The sequence below is a fragment of the Excalfactoria chinensis genome, chromosome 19, assembly GCF_039878825.1.
Source record: "Excalfactoria chinensis isolate bCotChi1 chromosome 19, bCotChi1.hap2, whole genome shotgun sequence".
Lineage (NCBI taxonomy): Eukaryota > Metazoa > Chordata > Aves > Galliformes > Phasianidae > Excalfactoria > Excalfactoria chinensis.
The window spans coordinates 1,980,188-2,001,344 of record NC_092843.1 but is presented as its reverse complement, the minus strand read 5'-3'; the positions used below and the strand labels follow the sequence as shown (position 1 = coordinate 2,001,344).

Genomic DNA, 21,157 nt, shown 5'->3' with positions numbered 1-21,157 from the left:
CTGAGTCAGGAGGTGCCATTTTTGCAAAGGCACTTTTTGCAGCGCGGAGCCGTATTTTAACTCGCCAACTATAAAGCAGCCCAAAGCTTCCCCGTGCAGTTTTGCTCACCCTTTAATTAAAATACCCACCACTGCTAGGAAACCTATTTTTGCTACTCCCCTGGGTAGCAGCTGAAGGCAAGCTTCGTTGCTGCAAGAATAAGATTCGGTCCATAGAAAGTAGAAATTAAAAGGCCTGTCAGTAGATAAACAGCATCTTTAAGGCTCTCTATTGCTGCTGGTCCTGTTGCCTGAGCCCTGCCCTTCCATCCAGGCTGGGGCCTACAGCCAGAAATCTTCATTTTCCCATGGGGCAGGATGTGTTTTGGAAGGTTGGGGATATTGCAGTGGCACTTTGATTCCAGCCAGAGGCCCTTTACAGCTATTTCAGAGGACACCTACATGGTTTCTGAAGCCTGGCTGCGTAATTCCATTCCCTCCTTCCCTCAGCACCAATTCTTCAGCTCTTCCTTCATGTTCCCTGCCTGGTTCTCATTTCCTACCCTGTCATCAGATCACCCTTTACATCTCCAAGGTCACTGCTGAGGCTCCGTTTCAGCTCCTTTCACATTGCTGAGGGGCAGGGAAAGGGAAGAGGGGGTGTTTGGTGGTGTCTCGATCTTTTTGTCCCCTCTTGTGTCCCTGCAGCACATCCTTTCTCCCTTTGTGAACCCAATTAAATCAGCATCCTCTTCTTTGCAAGCAGGCAGCTCTTAAAAACCCATTCCTCTCCCCGACCTTAGCTCTGGGACTAGAGAGGAAGGGCACGGAGGTGGGGATGCAGCACTGCTGCTCTTGTATCTTTCTGGTTGCTTATTCTGGTTTTGCTTTTAATTCCAATCCCACCCTTCACGTTTGGCACCAGGAAGTAAATTTACCAAAGATCCAACCAAGCTGGAACCCTCCAGTCCCCCTGGGGAGATCTCCCCCGAGCCGCATCGCGGGGCCGTGCTGGACCTGGCAGGGACGTCGCAGGCTGCCAGCAGGTAAGTGGCACTCGGCTGTCAGAAGAACAAAGTTTGGAGTTGTTGATTGTGGGTGAAACCAGAGAAATCAGGGCTGTGTTATCTGCAGGAGCGATGTGAGCCATCGTCTGCTCCGCGCAGCTCTGGGGCTGGAAGCATTTAGCCTGGAGGGCAGCACTGATCGTAGAGTCTCAGTGTGGTTTGAGATGGAAGGGAGTCTTAAAGGCCATCTGGTCTGACCCCCTGCAGTGAACAGGGGCACCCTCAGCTCACCCATCATCCTTGGGGGTGAGCAGGGGAAACTGGTGCTGCACATCTCCCCCAAGCATGCTGCAGGGCTGAAGTCTGGCCTGAAGCTTCTCATTTTTCTTCTCATTTGTTAACGTTTGCAATTAGGGCACTCTTTAATTTTTGCCACGGGAGATCTCACCGTGCAATTAAATTGGTGTGATCGAAAGCAAGCAGGCAGAGAGACAGAAGGGTGCTGAGCAAAGCAAGAGTTGCAGTAGCATCCTTGTGCCACCCTTGCTGATGCTGCTTCGGCCCCGTCTCAGCTGTTGGAGCCAGGCAGGGGTTGCATGGGGTGGGCAAACCTGATCACCCTGAGGTCCCTTCAGAATCTGCCATATCTATCCTGGTTGTGTGTATATAGATGTGTGTTGGTCCCGATTTGTGTTGCATGGATGCAAGCTGAGTGAGGCCACATATCCTGCTTGTCTCATGCTGCATGGTTAGCTCTTGGTTGCAAAGGAAATTGTGCCTTGCTGTGGTGGTGGTGCAAAATTTGCTTTGCTCTCCTGCAGGTAGAAATTAACCCCCCCAGTGCCTTGATAACATGTACCTGCAGGCAAACGATGTGTGTACTTGATAAATAATCAAATCCTGCTTTGTTCTTCCTGCCAATGAGGAAAGCTCTGTTCCCAGTTGGAGCACAGCGTATCCATACCTGTGGTCCACCCAGGTCAGAGTCCAGGTCTGGGGCAGTGCCAGATGCTGTGGGGCAAAGGGTAACGCACTGCACTTGGGGAAGGCATCCTCTGCAATTTCCCTGGGGAAAAGCTGCCTTTCATCTGACCTGGGAGAGTTTTAAACCCTTCCTGCAGCTCCAGTGTGGCACACACTGTACTTACAGGCCCAGACATCCTCTTTGCCCAGTGAAGATCTGTCCTCATGGCGAGTTTATTGCACTGCTTGAACTCAGATGCCATTGAGTGGGTTGAGGTGAGGGAGGAGTGCTTTGAAACCACCCTCTGCCCCAAAGCAGCATCAGGAGGGCTCTCCTTTCCCTCGGAGGACCAGTGGTGTGGCTCTCCAGTGCCATCCCTTCTGTCCTTTCCTGCCAAAGCAGTTGTTGTTTAAGAAAGAGAGAATATCCATCCTGAGAATGAAAAGTAATCTAATTTGGATGCTGAACACCTTACATAAATTTCTAAGCACGTGAAGTTAACTGTAGACACAAGTTTGGGACAGTGCCCAGTATCCAGGGGAGAAAAGCTTTGGGCAGAATAAATATTTACCAAATCAATTGACTTTTTCCTTTCTCCCTATTTGCTTTTCCTCCGTGAGTAACCACATTGTAATGAGGCTTTATGCACTGCTCTGTGCTGCAGTGTGATGGAGCCTGCAAGGTCTGAGGCTGTTAAAGCCCCTGGGATGGGTCCAACGCACGCGCATGGGCTTAAAGCTTTCCCTTTGATTGCTCCATTAACGCCTCTCATCTGCCTTTCCCTTCCAGGTCAGAGAAATGCAGCGTTCCTGAAAGCTGTGAACCAGGTGAGGAATCATTCATTTTCTCTTGCAAAGTTGTGGTGCTGGGGGGGGGGATTTTGTGCCATCCCAGGAAATAGGAGGTGCCCAATGAGCTGCTGACCTCTGGCTCACGGGTGATGCAGTTGCCCACCAAGATCTGCAGGTGTCTCTGGTTCAGATTGGAGATTGTCTTTGGTTGTCTTTCCTCTATAGGTACCTCAGGAGAGCTGGGTGGGATCAGACAGATCAAAATCGAGCCGGATGAGCTGGACATCATTCAGATCACTGTTCCAGGTGGGCACCGGGCTCCCTGCTGCTTCTGTTTCCACGTTTTGTTTGGAGAAGCAGCTGTGCTTAGAGCAGTTACCAGACCTGGGTAGTGCACCAAATGGTAGAGCTGTCCTTAGGGTTTAGCGAGTGGATAGGTAGCACTTTGCATTGTCAGTGTGCCTTACAAACATCAATTAATCATCTCACCAGAATTAGGGCAGCAACATGACTCCCAGTGAGCCCCAGTGTGAGTGATGCTGGGGGCAGCAGTGATGCCCTGTCCGACTTGTCCAACTGCATCTGCACTTATCTTGTTGCACCCAAATTGCTGCAATCTCAATTGCACCCAAGTGCACCAATCCCATGAAGACAGGGGCATTCTGGGAGTCTCACCAGGATTATCGTGGAATGGATTTAACATGTGGTTACCATAGGGGGGAGGAAAGGAGCAAAGCATGGCGGTAGATCAAACATTTTAATTTTCAACTTGGCAGATAGTGGAAGAGAAGAAAGTTAATGCATGGCAAGCTGGCAGCGTGTGGGAGGAGGAGGTGTTATCACTTCTCCAGCACTGGGTAGATCACACTTGAAGTCCAGAGTCCGCTTTTTATTACCTTATTTGAAGATATAGTTCAATCAAAGGGAGTACAGCTCAGGGCAGTGAAGATGATTAATAGAAAAGTGCTCAGGTGCAAGAAGGAATTGATGAAATTGGGATTATTTGTCCTGCGAGAAGATGATTAAAAAGTGACCGGATTGAAGTATTTAAAGTAGCTAAAGGTTTATTTAAAACTAAATTTGGATGGCTCGTCGGGGGCGTTGGGCAGTCCGGTGTTAGGGGATGCAGGCTTAAATTGAGAGGGCATACATATATACATAAGGGAAACTTCAGGAGGTGTCATTTCATGGAGGAAGGCAGCATTAGTGGGATGCTCTTCCCAAGGTGGAGTAGTTAAGTCAAGCAGCATTAACTTTTTAAGTCAGAACTGCGTGTCCAAATGGAGTTACGCCAATTAAATCATTTCGAGCTGTTTTTGCTCTTCACTTTCTGTAGAGGTTAAGATGAAACTTTTTTCCCTTCGGTCTGAGAGATGGGGTGCATTTCTGGGAGGCTGTGGGGCACACGGGGCTCCCAGCCAAGCTGAGGATGCTCTTCGTCCTGCCCTCGCTGATGGGCCACCTCCCTGTGAAACCTCCTTTGGGGGACGGGGCCCTTCTCCCTTGAAACAAAAGCTGCCCGTGGTGTGTTTGTCCACAGACCGATCGCCCAGTTCAGATGAGATGCATGACCCGGTGAGCACGCACATGGCCTCGGAGGAGTCGAGCTACATCCTGGATTCAGTAGCAGGTAATGGAAATTACGTATCCAGGAGACTGGTCATCCAATGCAATGGGTGATAAGCCAAGGTGATGGAGTCAGGACCTTCTCACAGGGTCTGGTTTGGAGCTCAGGCAGGTGGTGCTCGTTGGGTGCTGCCATAGTATGAACCAAGCTCCTGGGGGAAAGCATGGCACTACCAGACCCAGCCTGTGGGTGACCCAGAGGGTTCCTACTGATACATGGTCTGATTTTGCAGGTGCTGGCCACTGCTAACCCTTCTTTTCCTCAGCAGGGACAGAGAAGGGGCCTGGTGAGGAGCCACGAAGCGAAGAGAAACAGATGGAGGGATCAGGTGAGATTCTGGTGATCCTGGAGCACCTCCAATAGCTGCAAGGCTTTGGGAGGTTTGGTGGACCCAGTTGTGTTTGCTGGGCTGCCTGTGTTATGTGTGAAGGACTCAGCCTCCATGCAGAGAGGCACCTCTGTATTTTGGGGACGTGATGCTCAGCCTATGGGCACTGCTGGCTGGTGTGGGGGCTCATTGGTGCCACTCCACTCATGAGTAGAGGTCTCTCTCCTTCTGTCTTGCATAGGTAGCATCTTTTGCCCAGATTCGCTTCTATTTCTTGCCTCCTTGGGGAGATCAGTGCTGTGCTGGAGGCAGCTGATTTCTCAGAGCATCCCTTTCTCTTTTTTTGCAGATGGTATAGGGGACGTTTTGAGTCATTTGAGGAAACAAGTAGAAATTTTGTTCAACACGAGATACGGTAAGTTGGTCATTAACACGTTTGTAATGCCAAGTGTTGGCTTCGGCCGTGAGGAGATCCTAATTGCTATGAAATGTCACCTCCTATTTCCGAACCAGTTGCTGAGTAAAGGTGCAATGTAATTTGTTCATTTACTGTCCTCTGGGCTTGTGAGCACGTTTGAAGTCTCCCTGGGCCTCGTTATTGCAGCTCTTCCCTTTGGCTTTCTCAGTGCCTTCGTGCTGGCACAGCCCAGGAATTGCCATGGTGACCTTCAGCCTTCCTCCCACTGAAGTAGGGGCTGATGGATCCACCCAGAAATGGTTTGAAATACATCCAAGGGGATTTTCCCTCTGTTTGGACTGTGTGGTGGCTGAGAGGGCTGGTGGGATGCAGGGACATGGCCTGCCCTGCCTTGGGGTCACGTATCCCATGCCTTCAGCTTCTTCTTCCTTATGAAGAAAGACAGAGAGGTCTGCTCTTTAATAATGAACAAAAATCAGGTTATTACCTGCTTTTGGTGCCTAAGGATGTCTCCTAGCTTAATTAAGTTTAGCAGGGCGTTGGGAGGTGCAGAGGAAACGTATCTTTTACCTCCTGCTACTTTTTATTCAGGTTACTTAACTTGGGAAAAAATCAGCAAGGTCACACGTGAGTTTGGTGAACTGGCAAAAGGGTTTTGCTGCTGCTGGGGACAGGAGAGAAAAGAGGAGAGAAAATTGAACTCTGTGCATCCAGCCCCAAAGTACGGAGCTGTGAGAGCCAACCTGGGCTGTGTGTAAAGGGAGGAAAGGAGAAGGACCACAATGATCTTGGGGAGGGGCAGGGGAGAGCTGCAGATCAAGCTGCCAGTGGAGCAATGGGCTTTGCACAGTGCTTTCCCAGTGGTGGGCTGGGAGCCACGTCCCCCATCTCCACATCTGCCTGGAGGATATCCGTGAGGTCTGGGAATGGAGTCCCCAGTTCAAACACTTGGTGACCTCCTGGTTTTATCCCATGACTCACATCACGGGGTATCCCTACTGGGCACAGGGTAACCAGAAACTCTCTGAAGACCTCTTCAACTTGTGTTGATGTACCATATCTGTGCTGCACCAAGCCAATGTCAAACTAACAAGATCTGTTCCTCGTGCAGCGAAAGCCATAGGAATATCAGAGCCGGTCAAAGTTCCTTACTCCAAGTTCCTGATGTACCCCGAGGATCTGTTTGTGGTAGGTTTGCCAGAGGGCATCCTGCTGCGGCGTCCCAACTGCTTTGGGATTGCAAAGCTGAAGAAGATCCTCCAAGCGAGCAACAACATCCAGTTTGTCATTAAAAGGTGAGCAGGAGGAGCGGCCATCCCATGGGAAGGTGCTGCAGGTTGGAAATCTTACTGCTGGGGATGCAGCAGCCATGCAGTGTCCTGGACATCATCCATCACTTGGTTGCCTACAATGAATTTGCTTGATTAGGAGCAGCCAAAGCCTTGAAACTTCAGGGTATTTCTAGAGATTTCTTACCCAAACAAGGATGACTTTCTGTACACTGAAAGCAGTTAGGCAGGCTTTTCCTGTTGCCAAGAAATGTTGGGACCACATCTCATGCAAGTTTGGAGGCGCTGATTTAAGCTACTCAGCTGTTGCAGCCTTAATCTTATCCCATGGAGTGTTACATTGGCTCACTAAAGAGGCTGTCAGCATGGAAATTACTTCTGAAGTTTCCCCCGCTGTATTACAGGAGCTTTGAAATTGCATTAGCCAGATATGTTTAGTGGGTTTGCTGCTGTAGGAGCGTTATCCTTGGTGATAGATGGGGCAGTAAAATGTTGATGGCTTTGCTGGATGGGGATCTGATCGCACTGTGTCTGTTTCTTGCTGTTATCCAGACCGGAGCTGCTGGCAGAGGGCATTAAGGAGATGGCTTTGGACAGCCCAGGAGCTAAAGGTAGGGCTTGAGACCTGTTAGTGATGGGGAATAGGGGGAGGGAGAGCACATCCCTGCAGCACGTCTTGTGCCACCTCGTTTTTGCCCTGTGCTAAGGCAGCCATGGTGGGGCAGCCCTTTGGTACTGCTGATGCTAATGGCTCTCTGTCCCCTGCCCCAGCTGCCAGCGACTGTGGAGATGCACTGCTGGACGACGCCGTGAAGAGACAGGGCTTCCAAGGTGGGCTCTGAAGGGAGCAGCTGTGGAAATGGAGGAGCTGTGAGATTTCAGGGCTCGGTGGGTGGGAGAGAAGGAGATGGGGAGAGAGCTGAAGGGAAGATGGAGGGCAGGCACACAGCCGTGGGCTGTCCCATGGGTCCACACAGCAGACTCTGAATGGAGCCCTAATAAAGCAGCTTTGCTTATCTCACCATCTGACCTTGTGAGACACGTAATGAAGTCTTCTAAGATTTGGATCTTGCCTGTTTTTTGGCTTCTTTTTTGTTACATAAACACTGCTCCCATCCGCAGTGCATCTCTCCAGTGGGGTGGAACTGTTGGGGTAGCTCTGTGCAGGGGAAGGGGCAGCAATGGGGATCCCATGGTTTGGGATGGGTGAGCTCTGCCTCACTGCTCAGCCCCAGGGATGGAGGCCTTGAAAAGGTTTTGGCTTTTCAGGCTTTTGAGTGTGTTTTATTTTAACGCCGGTAATTATCACCACCGAATCTTTGATTTCATGCAGCTTTTATTCTTAGCAAACAGGCGGGGGGAAAAGAAAAAAAACACCCCACATATTTCTGTTTAGATTATTTTTAAGGACTTTGAATGGCCCACTCCAGAGATTAGCTAATTGCAAGATAAGGACTTTCCTATAATTAGAAAATCGTATTACTTAAAAGTCACAGAGTGCCTTTTAATTTAACAGCAGAAGTCCGTAATTGTTTCTTTATTTTACAGAAAATTATGATGCCAGGCTTTCCAGAATAGACATTGCTAACACACTGCGGGAACAAGTCCAGGACCTGTTCAATAAGAAATACGGTGAGAAATCAGGGTGGGAACTGCTTTCATTCCCCTCTATCTCATCCCAATACCTCCTTCCCAGGTGCTTTCACTCAGCTTCCCCTCTCCATGCAGAGCTGCTGTTGTTGTGCTGGGTGTAGCAGGGTTGGATATTAGCAGCCATTGCTTCTTAGGAAGAGTGGTGAGACATTGGCACAGGCTCTCCCTCAGGTCCCATTACCCTCATGATTAAGGCTGCATGTGCTGCTCCTTGTCCCAGCTCACCTGGCTCTACAGTGGCCATTGGGAGGACTGGGATGGACCCAGAGCCATTGTTGAAATCACCGCCATCCCACATGCTTACCTCTTGCTTCTCTTCCAGGTGAAGCCTTGGGGATTAAATACCCTGTACAAGTGCCATACAAGAGGATCAAGAGCAATCCGGGCTCGGTGATCATCGAAGGACTGCCCCCTGGCATCCCCTTCCGCAAGCCATGCACCTTTGGCTCGCAGAACCTGGAGAGGATATTGGCTGTAGCTGATAAAATCAAGTTCACAGTGACGAGGTACAGCCCCGAGGGGAAAGGGGAAGGGGTCACCATGCCTATACCTAAATGCACCGCTCTGGTAAATACAGCACAGAACTCCAGCCCCATAGACAGTTGGCAGCGAGTGGTTTGGAGTGGGCTTTAAAGCATGGCTTCCTTTGGCTCTTTTCTCCCATCTGCTGCCCAAGGAGGAGGTGTGGAGGTGCTCAGGGTGGTGCTGGCAGGGCTGCAGCCCCCATAAAGCTCAGTGGGATGAAACAGCACTGGGTGAGTCTGCAGAGACATCTGTGCTGCTTCTCTTGGAGACCCAAGGTGGGAGAAGCTTGAGGAGCTTGGGGGGAAAACAGGTTTTTCTTCCACATCCATTGCTGAGTGTTCTCCCAGGTGCATTCTCAAGGCTTTGCCTGTGAAATCTTCATTTTGCCTTCTTTGTTTTACAGGCCTTTCCAAGGACTCATCCCTAAGCCTGGTAAGAGATGGTGCCTTTTTGCCTGAGCAGTGCTTTGCCTTTCTGTTTATCGCTGGTCAGGGAGTTGCAAGATGTGAATGGCACACTAATGTGATCAGCAGGAGGAAGGTTGCTTATGACCTTGCTTGCTCCCATTTCCTTTTTTGTTGTTTCTTTGTGTGTGTGTGTTTGGTTTGATGCATTTGATAACGTTCCCCTAACCGGGACAGCTAGGCTCAGCTTCACCCACCTGCATGGCTACTATTCCCTTGAAATGCCAGCGTTCTTATAGAGCTGATCTAGGGCAGGGATCTGCTTTCTGCACTAAACAAAGCGCATGGTCTTAAAGAGTCAACATCTGTTGCAATCAGGTGGGAAGTTCAGCAGTAAGGAAGTGCTGTGTGCTCACCTGTGGGCTTGCACCACTCCCGTGTCCCACCGCGGCTGCTCCATTGCTCTTTGAAAGAGAGAACTGCTGCTGGAAATGCACTTAGCAACCCGCCTTTGTTTCCAGTGTCTGTAATTACAGCCAAAGGAAGAGCACAGATGGGTGCAAAAAGTGTTGTCGTCTTTTATTGATGGCTTTCCATTTTCTTGGCCAGCCTCCATGGAGATGGCACAGTTTAGGCAAGAAAAATCTGACAGAGGGGAAAACATTTATATGGCCTCATTGGAACTGCAGGAAGGTGTTAGACTGCAGGGATGGCTCCGACAACAGCAGTCTGTCTGACATTCAGTGCACAGTCCCCATTCCCCACCCAGCCATCTCCATGGGGAGGTGCCCTGAGGCCCCATAGGTTTTGGGTTAGGATTCCCATCTTTTGGTGCTCAGCGTGGAGGTCACACCTGACATCAGCCAGATCTTAAATGGGACAGGAATTGGTTTTCAGTGGAATCACGTGGATGGGAACGAGCTGTGGACGCACCCACTGCTCCATCCTCATCTTGTCTCCCTGCTCCCCTGCCGTAATCTGGATAATTACGTTAAGAGACACTGATCTGACACAAATCACACCATTAACAAAGGAGCGTATCAGAAGGCAAATATTTCAGCCTGCCAGCTGGCTTGGAAACACGGTGTGATAGACAGAGGTGTAGAAAAATTGGATTTTATTTTCAATGCCCTGTATTTTTCTTCCTCCTTTCCCAGCTGGACGTGTGCTCTGTGGGTTTGCCCATGTTAGCATAAAACCCGAGATGTTTTAGCTGTGTGTTGCCTTACCTGAGGGGGCTCAGGAGGAGTTCACAACGTCTCTGCCCCCTAAAAGCCCCACTGACAGCAATTAACCTCTCTCCCGCTTCTCCATCACCGTATGCCTCAGTGGAGGGTGGTAACGCAGTTGTATGTCTCCACGCATTAAAATTGATTGCTTTTCAGCTGTCTTAACAAAATGAATGGCCACAGATGAGACGAAATTCAAATGTAAGAGAGGCTGTCGTGTTCCTTTCACCTCCATCTCTTGTAGTGGTGCCCCGCCACGTAGCACTGAGACCAGCAGAAGTGCATGCTTGGCATTACAACAAAATCAATGGCAATCTCTTTTATTTCACAGAGGAGCATTAAAATGAAAGCAATGGTTACTCCCAAACAGAATGGCATTGCAAAGGCTTTGAAAAGACAGAAAGCCCAGGAGATGTCTTTATGAATTCTAAGGGGAGGTTGTGTTTTTGAGGATTGTCTTGCCAAAAGTTAGGTGAAAAATGGATGTTTTAAGGGAGAGAGGAAATTTAACTTCTTTTTTTCCCTTGAATCACGGGGCTGAGATGGGGGTTGCCTTTGAGCTGCGTTGTGATATTTTGTTTGCTATAAAGATGTGATGCACCTCCTGCATAGAAATACCCGCAGGGCTGCGGGGTTCCTTGTTGTTCTCTGTAGGGATCCCATTCTCTGAGTGCAGCAGGTGAATGGATGTAAGTCCAGTCCAAGTGCTGGTGCTCTTTCCCTGCACGTTACCTGCTGTTGCTCTGCGAGGTGCTCTCTCTCTGGGTCTCAGCTGCAGGGATCAGACGGGCTGTTGTGTGTGTGCACAGAGCTCTGTGCTCAGCGAGATGGGCTGTTCATGAGAATGGGCCATTTTCTGGGTGCTCCCCTTTGTCCCGATGAGGTGAGCACTGCCCTGCAGCACTCCTTAACAGCAGCTTTGTGAGGCTCGGCCGTGGTTGCAGTGCTGCTGACCCAGCTGCCTGCTCTCCTTGTATGAGCATCACTGTGGGGATGGGGGCTGCAGTGCAAAGCAGCCAGAACCCAGCTGGGCTCCCCCTGGGGCTCTGTCCCATGGGGTGTCCTCTATTCCAGTTTCCTTCCCCCCCCCCCAATTGGTATCCAATTCACAAAGGCTTTTGGAAAGCAGAGTGATCTCTCAGCATTAGAACAGAAGTGGAAGTGCTACAAACACTGCACTTCGCCTTTCTTTTCTTCTTTCCCGAGGCACAGAGATCCAGAACAGGCTTCATTTGAGCCTTTGGAAAAAAAAAATAGAGAATCAAGCATTCTGTATGTTAATTTTTATGTGCTTTGATTGAAAATGTACACCAGCTCCATCTGTCCTATTCCCCAAACTCCCTACCACCCTGATAGATTATTTCCCATACTCCAATTAATAAAGTAGGGCAGGCAGTGTTCTTTAATTAAAAAAAGCCACACATCCAGGCATCCTTTTTCTTTCCTTTTTAATCACGAGAGCACCGTCCTCCGCAGGACTTTGATGAGATGTGCCTCGTGTTAGAAGGCCCTAATGACAAATAAAGGAGAGCAAAGCCCTCTGTGTGCAGTGGTTGGGGCAGAGCACGGCTCCAGTCCCAGGGCTGCCCATGTGTTTAACCCCTACCAGAGTCTCTGTGTGCTCCTTCTGCTCTGCCTTCCCTCTGGCCACAGTGGATGATGGCTTGTTTAGCTCTGAGCTGGTTAGTGATGTGAGTCTGAGGGTAGAGTGCCAAGTGGATGATGGTGTAAATGGCTTCAAATGAAAAGGGGAAATTTGCCTTAGGTGTTGGGAAGAAATTCTTCACTCGGAGGGTGCTGAGGCCCTGGCACTGCTGCCCAGAGCTGTAGGTGCTCCATCCTTGCAGGTGCCCCAGTCCATGGATGGGCCCTGTGCAGCCTGAACCCCCAGCCAGCCTATGGTGGGGCAGATGGGGCCCTTCCAACCCAACCATTCTATGTTTGTATGATCTTAGAGATCCCTTCCAACCCAACCATTCTATATGGTTCTATGATAAATGACTCTGTAGCTTCCAAGCCTGTATCTAAACACCTCCGTGCTTCAGATTGCCTTGAACTTTGCCTCTCATTTCCTCGTTTCCCATTAACTCACACAGCATCCTTGCATTGTGAGGGCAGTGCTATCACCCAGCTAATCCTGGCCCCGTGCTTGCTTTGCTCTTGCTTTGCTCCCCATTAGCCTCATATCCTCCTTCAGACACCCCAGACCTCTGTTTTCTGGGATCATGCTGTGTCATGGCTGCACTCTGGCACGTTTCATGCTCTGTGCCCAAGGGCAGCCTCGTGACCCTGGGGGTTGGCTGAGCACATGTAGGTTAGCAGGGCAAGGAAGTAAATTACCTTTCTTAATCAGCGTGATTTTATAACAGCACTTCGAAATCTTCACCTGCTGGAAACGTTTGGGTTTATTTTATTGGTTTATTGCCAACTGAATATGTTTTAATCACAGCGGTGGCTGCCTTCACCTCCTGTCTGTGCTCAGCTCCATCCCAGCACCCTGTCCCAGGTTTTCCTTTCCCGTGCCGGTTTGCCCTGCTTGCATCTCTTCCTCCTTGCACTGTGTATTCACTGAAAAACATTGGCCAGAATTTCACAACCTCGGCGTTCCCCAGCCTGCCTGCAATGTCCATGTCTGTGGTCTGTGCCTATTCCGAGATAGATGCTTCGTGTTGCTCTTATCTCTGCTCAGCCCACCGGGATGCGCTCCCCTGCTTGCCCAACCCTTCCACATTCTGGCTCAGCCCCTTCCCCCCCTGCTGGGGTTCTTCCCCAGGAAATCCATTTCTTTTTGATGTCGCTTGTTGTGTCGAAATCAGCAGCGAGGCTCAGCCTCTCCTTAGGGAGCCCTTTTCTCCATTTCCCCCCATTGCTGCAGAACTAACCCAATTCCCCTCTGCTTTCCATCTGCTGCAACCTCCCATTTTCCCTCCCGCTCCGCTGATGTTTGCCCACTCTCCCAAAGGCGTGCATCTCTCGGGCTCCCACATTGTAACCCCATGGGATGCTCAGACATTGAGCATGCCATAAATCAGTGCGGAGCACAGTCCAGTCAGCCTGTGGCACTCAGCCTCCACCACCATCTTTGTGCCACAAGGCCTCGGGACCAGAGGAATTCTATAGGGAGAGCATCGCCCTGGGTTTTGCTTTTGTTTGTGAACAAGAAACCAAGCTGCGGCACTCATTGCTCTCTTTTTTCTTTCTCTCTTTTTGTTTTCTCCTTTTAACTTGTGCTGTAGCCCCTAGAAGGATAACGTCATTGGAAAAAGCGTACGCTGCTTTGAATGGTACGTAGCTCAGTTGATGCACCGTAGATGGTAGCAGACAAGAAATGCATTTTAACGTGCGAATGAAAACGTGTAAAACTCCCAAATTTCAGGTATTTTTTTCCTCTGTTTCCCCGCGATGCTGAGAACTGAATGAATGCAGTGTGTGTTAACACTATCCTGTTGTTGTTATTAATCCTCTCTGCACGTCTGGCCACATGTCTGGATGCTTAGTGCCTGCTCCCACAAGTCCCACTTGGAAAACACACGTAGGTGGAGCTGCTTCTGATTGCATTTAAGACCACGTTACTGTGGAACAGCCTGAAGTGATGTTAGTGTGTTAATCCAGAGGTGCAGTGAGAAGAACCTGCGGGTGCCCCATCCCTTGGAGGTGCCCCAGCTCATGGGTGGGCCTTGTGCAGCCTGAGTTAATGGGGGGCACCCAGCCCATGGCACAGGGGTTGGATCTGGGTGGGCTGTAAGTTCCCTTCCTTCCAACCCAAACTGTTCTACGATACTGTGCTTTCAGCTTGGCTATTAGGAGACGTTTCTTCTCAGAAGGAGCAGTGCTGCAATGGCACAGCTGCACTGGGAGGTGGTGGGGCACCGTCCCTGCAGACGTCCAGTGGTTTGATGGGGGTGGGTCGGTGGTTGGTGTTCTTAATGGTCTTTTCCAACCCGAATGGTTCTGTGGCTCTATGGAGTGCCTCGGTGGCATTGATTATTTTCCAAAGCCAGGTGGCTGAATGGCAGGGCAGGCTGAGGTCCGTCCTGCCCTGGGGTGATGGGATCATAGGATGCTGGGAGCGGTGCTGCGGCACGGAGCCTCCTCTCTGGCTTCTCTGTTAAGCATGCTCAGTTCCAGCTTTGCCATGGCACTCACATCTCCCTGGATGGGAATCAAGGAGCACTGCCCATTGCACAAGGCACCAAACAAACCCTGGGATTCTGTTCGTGCCCATTAGGTCTCTTGGGGGGGTATTAGAGGAAAGAGCTTCTGAGTTTGTCAGACAGGGAGGGAAATGAAACAAGTGAGAACACGTCGCTTTGATGCTTCTTTGTCTGCTACCATCTATACAGCCATTCGGGTGTCTGCATACATCCCAGAAACTGAGCAGAAATGACAAGGAAGTCACAGAGGGAGCCCGCAGGGTTTGCCCCCCGCCAGCCCCCTTGCAGCAGTGGCCCCATGTCTGGAAATCAGAGGTCCTTGGGGATGCTTCTATTAGTCTCTTCTATTTTATTTACTTTTTTGTTCCATTCCTTTCAAGCTCCCTTTGTTGTCGTTTCTGGGTCTGAAACACAACTTGACCTGGATCTTCCTTCTCCCCTTTTTTCCTAATTGTGGGAAAACGCATTGGGAATAAGAAACCATTGGTTTCAGGCTCAGCAGCTCAAGAGGAGGCTTTTCTCAGGGCACAGAGCTTTAAGGATGGAGCTCCTGCCCCACACCCAGCCCTGCAACAGCACAGCAGTGATTTGTGCCACAAGGGCCACAGCTCCATTGAGGGAGGCAGGGACTCACACGTGTGTGTCCATAAAGCAAACTTTCAGGCTGTGTGATTGCTCAGAATCAAATGAAACGGCCCCAGAGTATGGGCAGAAGATGCTCAGGTCCTTGCTAGCCGTGCCATGGCTTCCAATGCTCACCATGGCCCTGAGCAGAGGTACCTATCTTTTGCATGGCAAGCTCAGTTCTTGGTGGGGATGCCTCTGTGATTCCCATATTGAAGGAGCTTCATATCCCAGGGCTGGGTGGGCGGCCCAGGGCAAGATATGGGAGAAATCCATTTGGTCACTCTGTGGTGTCTGTGGATGGAAAAGCACCAAAGCAGGCAGGAATCAAATGCATTCATTTTGTCCTGAGGCTGCCATGTAGCTGTGAGAGGTCTCCTGGTGCAGGCATGGTGTTTAAAACAGGAGGACAGAGAAGAAACCGGTTGGCATGATGAGGGTAATTAAAAAAGCTAGTAAAGCCAAGCTGATTATATGGCGTATTATAAAACAAAGCTGTACTTAGGAGCCCCGCTATAAAAGCACTATCATATTCCTTGATGTCACTTGGGGGAGCGTTTGTGGCACTCGAGGTCTGAGTCTCCATTGCTTTGCATATTTTGCAGTCATTTCCAGCACTGCAAAGTGAATGTAAAAGGCTCTCAACCGTGTAAGCGTGCAGCAGATGCAGATCTGGCCACGTTTTATAGCTCCTTTGCACAGAAGGTGCAGGCAGAGAACAGCGGTGCTTGGACAGGGGAGCACCTCAAGCTCAGCGTGCTGGCAGCAGGATGGGTTCTCTGTGGGTCAGAAAGGAAGGGGAGATTTAATTGGCTGCCCTTTTTGCTTTGCAGATGAGGATGACGCCAACAGGCTCGGCGAGAAGGTGATTCTCCGAGAGCAAGTGAAAGAGCTTTTCAATGAAAAATACGGTGAGCCTCCCGCCTGCACGCTGAGCAGGGAGAGTTTGTTTTTGCTGACAGCAGCCGTAGTTAAAATTAATTAGGCTGAAGGGCTCTATTTATAGGCTGAGCACATGGCAGCCTGCCGCAGCATGGGGTTCTTCCTGCTGCAGACTGGCCCTGGGGATGTTCCTGCAGGTGGGACTGTGACCTTCCTGTTGGTGTAGGGGAGGGAGTTGTTCAGTGCCCTCTGCAGGCTCCCTGTGCTTCCCACTGGGTGTTGGGTAAAGAGATAGGAATGTAATAGGAATATCAACTGGAACTGGGGGGAAATAGGAGCTGGCAAGTGGATGCACAGCCCTGCGTGTCTCCAGCTCAGCCCATGGGCTGTCCCCTTGCTGCTCCTTGCCATTGCTTAGTGGTTAAGTCCCAAGTCCTGGTGGCTGCTCTGCCCCACAGCAGCAGTTTGGTGGCATCTGTGGGCAGCCAGTAGCCAAAAGTAATTGAGAGAGAATGGAAAACAGCCAGCTGATGGCAAAGAGGAGGTGAGAGAAGCTTTTAGATCCATGATCAGCATAGGAGGGAGGGATTCTCGCTGTTCTGTACAGTGCAGGAATTAAAGGGGTACAAAGAGAAATGGACAGCGAGTTTAAGCTGCACAGCAGGAAGTACTTCTAGTGCTGCGTGTGATTAAATGGTCATATTTCACTGCCATTGGATGCTAAAGAGATGAAGGAATTAAAAAAAGAAAGGAGTGATTCCTGAAGCCATTCAGATACTGTGATCTCTTGGGACTGTTAAACGCAGCAGCTGTGGCTCCTTCTGTGGCTCTCACTCCTCAGGTTGGTGTTGTCCCAAGCCCTGTTGGACAAAACCTCATGCTCTCTGCTCTGCCCTTACAGGAGAAGCTCTGGGCTTGAACCGACCCATCATGGTGCCCTATAAACTCATCAGGGACAGCCCCGATGCGGTGGAGGTCACCGGCCTGCCGGACGATATCCCTTTCCGAAACCCTAACACTTATGACATCCACCGGCTGGAGAAGATCCTGAAGGCACGGGAGAGCATCCGGATGGTGATTATCAACCAGCTCCAGTAAGTTCTCCCATCTCTGTGGCTGCTAATTGGGTTTTGTCCCCTTTACTCCAGCCGTGAGTTGGGTATGTCCCCATAGGGCCACCAGCATGGGACTGTCCCATAGAGAGCCTGTGTGTGCCACAGGAGGTGCTCAGCCATTAATCCCCTCTTTCTTACACAGTTTGAGCTGACACTGTTGGGATATGCATAGCATTGGCACCAGGGGCTGCCACGGGTCGGATCTGGGGATGGCCCAGAGAACCAATGAGTTGTTTGGGATTTCTTCTCTCCAAAGGGGGGGGTGTCTGCAGGCTCTGACCCCATGCTGTCTCTTACACAGGCCATTTTCCGAAATCTGCACTGAGGCCAAACCAACAGGTAAGGGCTGGAACGTGTCTGTGACTTTCCTCGCTGTGTGGCAGAGAAAATAGATGAGCAAAACAGATGGGGGCCGTGGGGAGGAGGAGGCATTCGTCTCTCCTGTATCCCTCACCAAGGCTAGGGGAAGGATCCGACCTTCGGTGATTGTATTGCCACAAGCTGGCAAGAGACCTGTGCTCTTAGACTCATTTTCAGTCTGTTCTGGAGGATTTGACAGTCCTTTTCCCATTAGCAATTTATTCACCATGAGCAATTTATGCACTGGTTGAAGCCCTTAATTTCATCTGTCCTTTATCCATTGAGCTTCTAAGGAAACAAGGTTTCTGTGATCCCTCTGAACGTGTTTTTTTTTCTATGTCCCATCCTCCCCAATACATTTCATTTCATCAAATGTGTCAGAATTAGCAGCTCTAGAGATAATTAGGATCCTTTTTGTTTTGTGAAGATAGGTGGCTAGGGAGAGGAGAGGGATCTGGCAAACCTTGCATTTTGAGCTGATGCAGAATGAGACAGATTAGAAACTTCATATATGCAATATAAGGATACTTATATGGGCACATCATATAGGATATCACATATATATATGGGTATATCATATATGTATGTATATATATACACATTTACAGTTCTGTATAATCATAGAATCATTAAAGACCACTAAGATCATCACATCCAACCATCAGCCTACCCCCACCATGCCCATTGACCACGTCCTTCAGTGCCACATCTCCACAGCTCTTAAAAACCTCCAGGCATGGTGACCCCCACCTCCCATCACTTCCCTGGGCTGTTCTCCCCTTGTCCATCCTTGTGGGGCACAGCAACCTCATTTCTTCCCTTTCTCTCTGCAGAAAAAGACAGCGGTGTTCCCAAGCGGAAGAGGAAGAGGATCTCCGAAGGGAACTCGGTATCTTCCTCTTCCTCATCTTCCTCTTCCTCCTCTTCCAATATGGAGTCTACATCGTCAACAAATCAGATCTCGCTTGTGGTAAAGCCTTCCATATATTAAATGGTTTACTGCCTATCTGCTTTTCAGCTTCAGGACGCTGCTCTTTGCTCTCTAACCATCAGTGCTCTGCCTGACAAGCACTATAAAGCTCAAAGGCATGGCCAGGCTTGGTGAAGGCGGGGATGCAGCTTTGGGGCTGCCCTTCCCTGCTGGGTTTGCTGGCTGTATCAGTGGAGCAATGCTCCGTGGGGCTCCATCATGCCCAAATGGAGGTGATGGTGGCCCCAGTGACCCCATAGTGCCTCATAGTGGGACCCAGCATCCCCCTTCAGTCCCTATTCCAGGAGCAATGCTGAGCTCCAGCACACATCTAAACTATCAATGTCAGAAATGAAAGCAGTGGAGCTGCATTCAGCCTGTCCTCCCTCAGGGCTTGGCTTCAGTTGTGGATGGTACCAAGAATACATGAGAGAAATATAGTCTTAAAAGGGTTGCTTTGTTTTTAAATCGGGTTTGCTGGTGGAGTTTTGCTTTTGGGTTGGTTCTTTTATCTTATTTGGAAAGTGGGAGCAACTTGCTCAGGTCTGAGCACGTCAGAGATTTGATGCATGCATGGTTTGGTGTTGTGTCCTAATGAGACTTTTGCCTTCTTTTTCTCTCCCTCTCTTTCAGCAATGGCCCATGAACATGTACATGTTAGACTATGGTGGTCTAAATGTCCAGATCCCAGGACCTATTAACTATTAGACCTCAATACCGAATAAGAACCTCAAATGAAAGAATAAATAAATAAATGTAATTTATGTAAAAAGTGTATATTCCAATATGTATCAATGCCTTTTAGTTTTTCCAATGATTTTTACACTATATTCCTGCCATCAAGGCCTTTTTAAATAAAAATAAAAAGTGTTGCCTTGCTCTTAAAAGTACTTATTTTATTACGTACGTTATTGACAAATAGCACCTGTAGGAAGGAGAAGGTGCAGGAGGACACACCTCTGTCAGACCTCCTTGTGCTTTGGCTGCTGGTTAAAGTCTTCGTGACCAAGAGGTACGGCTCATTTGGGGGCTTCATTTGCCACTGATGTCTTCAGATTGGAAGCAAAAGTGTAGCCAGTTGCTACTATCACCCCTGCAGGTATTTAATGTGGGTTTTTGGGTGCTGAGAGCTGTGCTCAAGTGACACCATGGGAGCGAGTGCATGGCGATGTAAGGGTCAATGAGCAGAAAGGTTTCCGTGCCCACGTTCCTGCTTGCAGCTGCCACCTTCAGGCAGAGGTGGCATTGGTCACAGGCATCAAAGTCACTCACAGTGGCTTTTCTGAGTGTAACACGCTGCTCTGTTGGCTTTAAGGATGTGCACAAATCCGTCTCCATGCTGGCAGAGGGTTCTGAGCACAGGCAGAGCGGTTTCAAACAGCCACAATTTTATTTCCTTGTTCTCAGCTTGCTGTGGAGTTGGATGCAAATGATGGCACGAGATAATAAAAGCCTAAACAAATGTAGCAGAAGGCACGAGGCTGGCAGCTGGAAGAAGGGCAAAGATCTGTACCCATGACCCCAATTAGACGTGCAGTTTGACATCTGATCAGTTGGCATCAGAATCTGAAGCCTTTCATGTTTCTGCCTGGTGCCGAAACCCCACGGCATCTCCAATTAGGAAACAAAGAAAAATGTTTCAGAGGTAAAAAATAATAATAATAATAATAATAATACAGTTTCTCTCCTCTAAAATGTCTGAAAGGGGTTCGCTCACAGATCAAACCACCCCGAGGAGGTGTCTCCTGGGAGGGCACCTTCATTATATTCTGGCTTCTCTTAGTTTTTTGCAGTGTAAAGGCCTGGTTCTGGAACACTGAGGGCAGCAATGAGGCTGGGTAATGAACGAGGTTCCCAGCAACGGGCAGGAAGAGATCCCAGCATGAAGCCAAATCAGGGCACTGAGCTGCACTGGGGACTCGTGGCTGTTCAGAGCTGAATGCATTCATGAGGGCTGGAGAAGTGGAGAAAAAGGGAGGTGAGGGGGAGCCAGCAGGGCTGCTCCTGCTCTTGGCTGCCTCATTTCCATGAAGGTCATTCTGGACCCAAATCCAGGTTCAGTAACCCCTGCTCTGGACATGGACATTCAATGTTTCGGTCTCCCCGTGCCTGCAAGCTCTGCAAGCAGCTGGCGCCAGGCAGTGGTTTGGAGATGCTATGCTCTCATTACAGTTTTGGGGACTGAAGAGCAGTAATTCCTGCTGTAATTTCTGGGGGGGGATAAAATTCCCCTCTGACCCTCCTCCCCTAAACTCCAGATCTTCCTTTATTGCTGCTTTCCCTCTGCTCTAATTCTGCAGCTTCTTAGTCCTTTAGCTCAGGGTATTTTTATACCCAGTTTTTGTGTGCAATGTGGTTTTCTGCTGAATGGGATGCACTCTGTCACAATTAGAAGATGGGGATCTTAACACTTGAGCCGTGTTCCTCATTTATTACTTTCCATAGAGTTCGGTGGGGTGTTGGTTTTTTTCCTGCTTCTTGTCGTCTCTGTGTTTACAAATCCAATAACAATCCTCATTAAGAGTTGCAAAACATGAAGCCATTTTGATCCCAGGCAGATGGCAGCTAAATGAAGTTTAATTAAAGAATGAGCGCTTTGATTCCAATCTTTTTTTTTTAAAAATATAGTGCACGGAGATGCTAGAGAGCAGCATAAACAGCATCTGCGCTGCATTCACAGCCCCAAATCCATTTGCAAGAAAACACTTTGGGAAAAGAAAATGCAGGCAAATATTAAGTTGGTTGGCTGGGTTAGGGGTTAACACTGCATGTCTGGGGAAGGGGCTGCGATGTGAGTCTCGTCCAGGCTGGATGCCCACAGCTTTGCTCCATAGGAGC

The 21,157-nt window shown here is 49.5% G+C and overlaps 1 protein-coding gene across 12 annotated transcripts in view; it reads left to right on the top strand.

The window, feature by feature from the left end:
• Positions 1-19,203, top strand: part of GTF2IRD1 (GTF2I repeat domain containing 1) — a 46,685-nt gene extending 27,482 nt beyond the window's left edge. For 8 of the 12 annotated variants that reach the window (XM_072353315.1, XM_072353312.1, XM_072353313.1 and 5 more), the window contains 18 exons: positions 905-1,025; positions 2,740-2,777; positions 2,967-3,047; positions 4,282-4,371; positions 4,634-4,696; positions 5,046-5,111; positions 6,226-6,409; positions 6,956-7,014; positions 7,175-7,234; positions 7,952-8,035; positions 8,379-8,562; positions 8,985-9,013; positions 13,451-13,498; positions 15,826-15,903; positions 16,776-16,968; positions 17,291-17,328; positions 18,183-18,319; positions 18,953-19,203. In XM_072353315.1, the coding sequence (XP_072209416.1) occupies positions 905-1,025; positions 2,740-2,777; positions 2,967-3,047; positions 4,282-4,371; positions 4,634-4,696; positions 5,046-5,111; positions 6,226-6,409; positions 6,956-7,014; positions 7,175-7,234; positions 7,952-8,035; positions 8,379-8,562; positions 8,985-9,013; positions 13,451-13,498; positions 15,826-15,903; positions 16,776-16,968; positions 17,291-17,328; positions 18,183-18,319; positions 18,953-19,027 (1,628 nt within the window). In that variant the 3' untranslated portion in view covers positions 19,028-19,203. The remainder of the gene's footprint in view (positions 1-904; positions 1,026-2,739; positions 2,778-2,966; positions 3,048-4,281; positions 4,372-4,633; positions 4,697-5,045; positions 5,112-6,225; positions 6,410-6,955; positions 7,015-7,174; positions 7,235-7,951; positions 8,036-8,378; positions 8,563-8,984; positions 9,014-13,450; positions 13,499-15,825; positions 15,904-16,775; positions 16,969-17,290; positions 17,329-18,182; positions 18,320-18,952) is intronic. The other 4 variants (XM_072353308.1, XM_072353317.1, XM_072353306.1 and 1 more) reach the window with 3 other exon arrangements.
• Positions 19,204-21,157: the final 1,954 nt, after the last annotated feature.